General features: G+C 46.2%; 3 protein-coding genes across 6 annotated transcripts in view; 1 reads left to right on the top strand and 2 right to left on the bottom strand.

The window, feature by feature from the left end:
* The window catches only part of ctsa (cathepsin A), an 8,199-nt gene extending 7,240 nt beyond the window's left edge, over positions 1–959 (bottom strand). Inside the window, exon 1 of the mRNA XM_008402478.2 lies at positions 855–959. The gene's annotated coding sequence lies outside the window, so the exon portion shown is untranslated. The remainder of the gene's footprint in view (positions 1–854) is intronic.
* A 932-nt stretch (positions 960–1,891) lies between these two features.
* On the bottom strand, positions 1,892–6,660 carry snrpb (small nuclear ribonucleoprotein polypeptides B and B1). Its single transcript, XM_008402471.1, has 7 exons — positions 6,570–6,660; positions 5,492–5,643; positions 2,724–2,835; positions 2,500–2,652; positions 2,299–2,428; positions 2,084–2,215; positions 1,892–2,005 (listed from the first exon to the last, which is right to left on the bottom strand). The coding sequence occupies exons 1-7, from the start codon at positions 6,570–6,572 to the stop codon at positions 1,965–1,967; spliced, it is 723 nt and encodes a 240-aa protein (XP_008400693.1). The 5' UTR covers positions 6,573–6,660; the 3' UTR covers positions 1,892–1,964.
* Positions 6,661–7,164: 504 nt separating this feature from the next.
* The window catches only part of LOC103460355 (E3 ubiquitin-protein ligase RNF182), a 5,626-nt gene continuing 4,431 nt past the window's right edge, over positions 7,165–8,359 (top strand). Inside the window, exon 1 of one of the 4 annotated variants that reach the window (XM_017303271.1) lies at positions 7,165–8,010. The gene's annotated coding sequence lies outside the window, so the exon portion shown is untranslated. The remainder of the gene's footprint in view (positions 8,011–8,359) is intronic. The other 3 variants (XM_017303270.1, XM_017303269.1, XM_008402472.2) reach the window with 3 other exon arrangements.

Raw genomic sequence — 8,359 nt, 5'->3', positions numbered from 1 at the left:
CCAGAGTCTGGACAGGAAGTGACATCACCAACTACACCTGTCAGGTAGTTGCTCCTCTGATTGATGCATTTGATATTTTCCGTTTGTCTGTTCTCGTCCAATCAGAGCCTTTAGAGGCCAACGTGTTGCCTGATTGGCCGGCTGGACTCAGGCAGGTCCGGCTCTAACTGGACCTGCTGCAAAGGTAGGAAGGAGGAGGACGGGCCCCTTAGAACCATTTTACATGCCTAGCCATGGCAAACGGATCAGAACCAAAGGCTTCAACACACCTGGAGAAAAACTGGACCTGGTGCTCCAGAATCAGAACACCACCAGATTTATGACCACAACCAATCCGGACCTTCTGTTCTGGACCACCTGCAGAACTTAGTGTCACTGTAGGAGAACCCAGATTCGGTCCAATGCAGGTCCATCCCATCATCAATAAGCTGCTGATCCCAAACAGACCACCAGGGGGTTCTGCAGCAGAACCGGGCCTAAACAGGAAGTTCTGTCGGTTTCAGTCAGCTGCCTCGAACAGGTTCGGTCCAGAACGACCCATTATTTAAATTCTGATCCGCTTCAGCAGGGAGTAACTTTATTAAACCCCAAGACAAAAACGCCAAACTTTTATGAGAACCAGCAGAACTTCCTTTAAAAAGGGGGACAGTCGGAACCCAAACAGAACCGTCAGGATCCAGATTCAAACCGAAAGAAACACAGATTTCACCAAGAGACCCGGAAACGGCCTCAGCCCGGACCAGAACCGGGTCAGAACCGAACCAGAACGAGGGGGGTTCGTCCAGGACAGGTTAGACCAGCTAAAACCAGCTGGGTCCAGCCGGAACCAGAACCCCAGTATGACAAAAACTCACCTTTCAGAGTTAACCTGTCCGCGCGTGGCAGTCAATCTGGTCACTGCGGGTCATGTGACTGACGACAGCCGGTCATGTGACTCTGTTCCTCTAGTTAAAGTCACGTGTTCAGCTGAGGACTTCCTGGTTCTGGTTCAACTGGGTCGAGTTTTCATAAACAAACGTTTTTCATTTCTAAACGCAGCTTTCCTCCACAACAGATGTTTTATTAAAACAATCAGCCATCCGATACAAAATAAATTATTCTTAACTCCGGTAAATAACATAAAATAAAATAGTTCTAGTAATTTAATTACTCTGAATCTGTGATGCACCTGTTCTGGCACTGGCTCACTACCGCCCCCTTCTGGGCCGAAGTGATATTAGTACAGGAAGCTTGATTCTGATTTCGGTTTAAGACGGAACAGTGTTCTGAATCTACATCAATAACAAAAATTATATTTCTTAAACAACGTTTGAAAGACTGACCAGAGAGCGCCCCCTCATGGACAGACAGCAGTTCCATATAAACCTCTCATATTCGCCGGATTATTTCTCCGGGTTGTTTATTAACCCCATTCCTCTTTTTATTTTAAAACTTGTTTAATTCCAGCAGCTTATGTGTAACTGGTGAAAGAAAGAAATGTTTTATGATCCAGCTGGATCGGGTTCTTCAGTTAGTGGAAAAGTTTGATTCTCATCTTAGTTCAACATATAAAAATGTTCAATTCACAAAATCCTCTTAAAAACGCGTGTGAGCTGTAGGACGATGCATGAATGTTTACAAATATAACGTGTCATTCGGTAAATAATGACTTTAATGCTAATTTTAATTTACCTTAAAAGTGTCATCAACCAAATGAAGCTTCATTCGTCGTAAACATTAATGATCTTTTCTTCATGTCATGTCTGACCCCTTCCAATAAAGCTGTTCATCATTTCTGTGAAACTTCCAGAGGTTTTCTCTCCATCGAGTTTTCCAGTTATTTAAAATCAGTGCTGTGAAGTCGCCTCGCTTCCTCGTTACCATGGAAACGGCTCAAACAGACCAGAGAAACTCAAACTGAGAAAACTTTATTAAAAAGTAACAAAAACATCTATACAACAGGCGACTGAGGGGGCGGAGCTTCTTCATGGCCTGGGCGGCGGCCTCATTCCTGGAGGGGGCGGTCCTAGAAGAGGTCACATGATCAGGTTAAGGTCAGTGATTGGCTAAAGCAAGGTGCGATGTGATTGGCTGGCCAGCTGACCTCTCATCCCAGGGGGCGGCGGCCTCATGCCTGGAGGCGGCATTCCCATTGGGGCGCTGCGGCCCGGTCCGGGCGGCATTCCCATCGGGGGGCCCATCGGGGGCCGCATGCCGGGGGGCGGGCCCATCATACCTGTGGGGGTGGAGCCAGAGAACAGCAGCCAATGAGGAGCCAGAGGGCCAACTACAGCCATCAAACACTAGAGCTGGACTCACCTGGAGGGGGCGCGGCTCGGGCCATGGGGGGTGGGGCTCCCCGCCCAGGGGGGTACTGCGTCGGGGCGCCGGCGATGCTGGCGCCTGCTGCTGCTGCGGCAACTGTGCCTCTGCCCTGCGGCGTCATCACCTGGAACACACAGAACCCGTCAGTACCGGAACCCACCGCTGGACCCGCCCCACCCACGTTGCCACGGTTACCTGCTGGGAAGGCCCGCCCACTCCTCGGACCGGCCCCGCCAGTCCGGCCGGCGCCTGAGGCATCGGCGCCCCGGCCGGGACGCCCCGACCCGCGGCGCGGCCCACGCCCGGCCCGCCTGCCACGCCCGCCAGGGGCACCCGGGCGATCCCGGTCTGAGGGAGAGATCACAGGTCAGAGGTCAGAGATCCCCATCGCACGGCGGCACTCAGCAGGACGCACTCACATCTTTGGGGGGCGGGCCTTCCACCGTCATGGAAACCAGGTTCTCCCCACGTAGCAGAACCAGACCCAGAACCCGCTTCTCCTCCCGCTCCGGCTGCTTCGAGTTCTTTGGCCTGCAAGAGAGAACAGGGTCAGAGGTCACCCACCTGGAGACGTTACCACGGAAACAACATCCACCTCCCAGCCAGTCAGAGCTGAACCCTGATTCTATCAGAACCGGGTCACTGCGGCGTGTTTGGTACCGTTAGGAGATGCAATTATTCCAGATTCAACATAAAGTAACTTCAGTTTTGGGTCAAATTACAAATTGTAAAATCACATTTTGAATAATTCGGAGCAGATAAATAAACCTGGAAACTTCAGTTTTATCGTTTTAGGCACAAACTGTTTGATCTTCCAAACTCCAGAAATGTTCAAATCTTTTACTCGTTTCAGATCATTTCCAGTTATTTCACATCCGTTTCTCTGCAGCGTGTTGGAAATGTTTCGTCTTCATGTTTAATTTTCTTGCACATTATGATGAAACTGTTGCACATCCAATATGTTTGTTTCTAAAACCTGCAGCATTTTGTCTGGTTCTGCTCGTTATAATATTTCTTTGTAAATTGTTTTTAACATTTTAAGAACTTTGATCTGTGAATCTGACGCTGCAGTCGCACAATAATCTGTTTCTATTCTGATCCATCTAAACCGATGGGATTTCATGAAGCGTTGAATCTTGGAGTGATTTTAAATGATTGAGCAGAAAATTAGTTTCTGAATTGAATCTTTAAGGTTTTGTTTCCTACTGGCTCAGATTGTCGACCATCAAAATGTTTAATCTGCTGGAAACAAAAACTGTTTTCCTGTTTATCACTAAAATGTTTTTGTAGCTACGCAAAAACACACGAAGGAATCATTTTATACTCAAAATGTAGGAAAATAAAAACTGAACATTGTGTAAAGACCCAAATTATTGAAACTTCTGGAAGATTTGGATTTAAAGTCATTTGATCAGGAAGTTGGTAGGAAAAGAGACGAGGAGTTTCTGAAAAGACCAAACAGATCAGTAGAGATCATATAGTTAATGCTGCAAAACAAAAACGGTCAAATTATATGATTTCATAATTAAATTGGCTTGAATGTAATAAAATGTTTAGTTTGAGGTTTAGAACAGGCTGAACTCTCCAAGTTACATTGTTCTTCATTTATCTTGAGATTTTCAGCTCATAGAAACTTTAAACACGTTCAGTAATTCTAATGAATCAGCAACGTTTAATAACGATGGTTGAGGTGTGCCGATCGATCGGCCACCGATCATAATCGGCCGATTTCCATGAAAAAGTGTTTGATCGGTGATCATTGGCTCTTGGTGCCGATCACCTGCGTCTCATGTCTCAGCCTGCCTGTGCAGCTGGTCTCCTCTTTCCTTCACTCTGCAAACGCGCAGCAACAAATCCTGAGCGATGTGGAACTATAACTATGACGCACTGAGTGAATGGGGAAGTTTGCGTGTTGCGGCGGAAAATTGAAGCAGGTCAAAAAAATTAACACAACGAAGCTAATAGACATAAAAACAAGTGACAGAGTTTGGCTACATCGAGGCTCACTGCAGTAAAAAGACATACGGAGGATCAGATAGCAGGTAAAGCAGCACAGCTACAAACACTCACCCGGATTAGCATGACGGTCAGAAAGCTAAACAAATAACCCGCTAAATTATTTAAGTCTTGGAGCTGCGATGCAAGACGCTGGTTCTGCTCTCGCTGTTGAACCGCTGCTACGCTACAGGTAGTAATATTTCACAGACGGAGCGCCGCTTCTGCTCCACCTGGTAGTGACTCTCACACCGAACCTCTGCTTAAAGCTGCAGCATCTAACCTAAAAAATACATTTTACATACGTATTAAAACGTTCGCTGTCCTAACATGAGACAGATAATCTCTATAAAAATAATCGATCTCCTCCCTGCTCTGCATAATTACTCTGCTCAGTCAGAAACAGCCACTCAGAACTAGCAGTGATCAGCTAGCCGCCATGCTAWCAGGAAGTTTTCATTCAGTAACTCWGGATTGTTTATTGTAATGGAACCTGTATTTGCCTTTGAATGTTAAGTTTTATACTTGAATTTTTTTGGCAATGTTGAGAGGTTTTATTTTGGCTCGTTGTATTATTTAACCTCTTCAGAGCCTTCATATGTTTTCAGTCTGTTAAAGATAGTATTACCGATAGCAGTACAATTTGCACAATGCCTGTTTTGTTTACTTTTCTTCTTGGAAAAAGTTATTAAAAACAAGTTTTTGTCTAAATTAAGGTGAATTCATGGTTCCTTTTTCCACATAATGTAACCGGTAGTGTTTATGATAAAAACATTATAACTATGTGATCGGTATCGGTGATCGGCCCTCATGGGTGATCGACATCGGCAGGAAAAACCTGATCGGTACGTCTCTAAATGATAGAGAAAGATTTATCTTTATCTTTGAACTCTAACACTTTACATTCTGGGTTCAATCGAAGCTCAGCTACATCAATCAATCAAATTTTATATGTATAGCACATTTCAGCAGCAAGGCATTTCAAAGTGCTTTACATAAATAAAATAAAAAGCATGTGACATTGAATAAACAGTGAGATAAAAAAAAAGATTAAAATAGTAAAACCCCTTTTAGGACTTCAGTTAAAGGCCATTTAACTGGGACTCTAACCCTCTGGGACTTTAGTCAAAAACACGTTTGACAAGCTGTTTCACATAAAAGTCCGGTTCTGGTTCCGGGGCCTTGGACCTACTTGATCTTGCGGAACTCGTCGCAGTCGCACAGGATGAGGTTCATGTGTTTGTCGAAGGCCTTGAAGGTTCCGATGAAGATGCGGCCGTCCTGCAGGATGCACCTCATCCTGAAGTCGATGTGCTGCAGCATCTTGCTGCTCTTCCCCACCGTCTGCAACCAATCAGAGACAAGCAGCAGCATGACATCACCAGGTTCTGACCCAGTTACCTGCATCAGCGTTTCTGGAGATGGAAAATGTTTTTCTGATCCGATCGAACCGGCAGAACTCTGAACTGAGGTCTGTTGATCAGAACATCAGGAGAACGGCCATGTTTTAATCCACAGAAGAAGAAGAACCCGAGCAGAACTTCCTACGTTTACCTCAACACTGTTATCAGACTCACTTTCTGAAGAAACTTATTCTGGTTCTGGTTCCATCATGGATCCGGTTTCATTTTGGATATTTAAGTGTTAAATTAAAAACATTTCTGAACCAGAACCAGGACAACATGGACCAGAACTCTGGCCTGGTCGTCTCCATCTCTGAACCCGGGTTTCTCCAGTCCAGTGACTGACCAGGTTCTGGATGAAGCCTTCCATGATGTTCCCGGCGCTGACCCAAACCCTGATGAACCAGAACATTTGCTGTGGAGTTCTGACCGGTTCCGTTACCTGAGTACTGCCCAGCAGGGGAGCAGCTTACCCGAAAGTCCAAACTGAGAGTAAACACAGAACCACGGTCCGGACTCTGGTACCTGACCCAGTTCGGTCTCTACACTCCAGAACCGAGCTTTACCGGCCTTGATATGGATCGGGTTCGGTTTGTTCTGCTTATTGGAGTAATTGCAGTAATTGGACCTCATATAGCCACGCTATGACCCGGTTGTTAATCAGAACCAGGCCAATGGGTTCAGTTATTGATTTAATGGACCAGTTTTCCGATCTACTGATCCGGTTCGGATCCATTTGGACCTCTCCTGCAACGTCCCGCCAACGTCTCCTCAAACAGCCGCCATATTCAAATCACGTTAAAAACTAAAAATTCTCATCAGTCTGAGAAGAACCGGGTCTCGAAGACCCAGTTCGGGAACACTCACCATGTTTGCGGTTGTGATGGCTCCGATTCGACCCGGATTCACCGAACCTAATACCAAAAACTGACCCGCTGAGCCGCCGGGCCTTTATTACAAAGGACAGGAAGTAGTGTAACAACCCGGAGCTCCCGACTGGAAACACGGACAGATCAAACGTTCCTACAGGGCAAGAAAAATAAATCCTTCCATTTCAGTTTCTCATGGAATATTTCCATTAAATTTTCACAACAGAACGACATTAAAGGTACAGCTGCATTTTAATACATTTGAATAATACTGAAACATTCATTCTTGTCTTTCATCATTGTGAAATCAAACGAAATACAGATTATTTCCACACACACTGATGTTTTTAAGCCAGTGTGTGGAATAAAGAGTATTACATCAGGCTGAAACAAAATCCTTTATGATATATAAAATATGGGTTTATGCGCTTATTGATGTCAAATACTACGTTTAAAGTTATTTTAAAAATAACTATTTTATGATTAGTTTGACAAACAGGTCTCATTAAAAGTAAAATTCTGATTTATTAAAATGTACCTGCATTTTTCTTGTCATTTACATAATCTTTCACCAATATTAACAACGCATGGAAGAAAGTTTATCCATTCTTTTTTTCAGAATTTTAAACATATTTTTGTTATGTAATATGTTTAGGGAACCGCAGCTAAGTTGGCATATTTATACTGTCGCTGCTGGGGAAAAGTTTTTGTTCCCCCCTGACCTCCGTCTCCTCTGTAAACTAGTTCTCCTATGCGCTCGGGTTCGGTTCGGTTCGGTTCGGTTCTGGTTCTGGTTCCCCTCGTGTCACAGCTAAACTAGAACCTGATCTGTGTGTGCCTGTGCGAACTGGACCGATCTGAACCAGGTTCGGTTCTGGATCCCACAGAACGGTTGATCGGCTCTTTCCGCCCTCGAGCTTCTAAGCGGTTGTCATGGTGACCGGGTTCCCGCCGCTGGTCGCGCGCCGCAGTGAGTCGGAGGGATGGTGAGTCACCGCGAGCTGCTCCGACGAACACGGAGCGGTACCAGTCGCGACCGACAACAGAACCAGAACCCCTAGACAGACCGAACCGCTGGCACCGACACCCGGACCGGGACCCGCCGGCGGTCTGCTGTCCGGCTGACCGCGGCCGAGGTCCGCAGTGACGTCACATATAGCGGTGTGTCGCGGGGACATTAATCGGGACACACTGTTGCTGAGCGCGAGGCCACGGCTGCAGCCAGCGGAACCGGTTCCGTCAGACCCAAAACCGCTGGACTCCCTTCAACCTTCAGGACCACAGGAACTGTTGATGCTGAAGGCCAACATGTTGCTGCAGCCACCGGAAGCCTGCAGCAACCAGAACCATCGGAGCAACTGAGACCAGAACCAGGGGAGCAACCGGAACCAGCGGAGTCCAGAACCCCCTGAGACTTCAGCATCTCCACAGGCCAGCAGGTGAGCTGCTGCTGCATCACCTGAGAGGAGAGCTGATCAGGCTGTGAATGAAGGTTCTGTCATCAAACCGCTGGTTCTGATCCATTTTTGACCAGAATCTCTTCGGTTTGGGTCTAATTTGGGCAGCCAGGTCCATCCCATTTATCCCAGAAGTTCTGCTGCACACCTGCTGGACGTAACGATCAATAAGATTTTCAGCTCTTATTAATCTACCCTTGGTAAACAGATCAGAACCAACAGATCAGAACCAACAGATCAGAACCAACAGATCAGAACCAACAAATCAGAACCAACAGATCAGAACCAACAAATCAGAACCAACAGATCAGAACCAACAAATCAGAACCAA

Source organism: Poecilia reticulata, unplaced genomic scaffold, assembly GCF_000633615.1.
Source record: "Poecilia reticulata strain Guanapo unplaced genomic scaffold, Guppy_female_1.0+MT scaffold_233, whole genome shotgun sequence".
NCBI classification, from domain to species: domain Eukaryota; kingdom Metazoa; phylum Chordata; class Actinopteri; order Cyprinodontiformes; family Poeciliidae; genus Poecilia; species Poecilia reticulata.
This window is presented reverse-complemented; position numbering and strand designations above follow the sequence as displayed.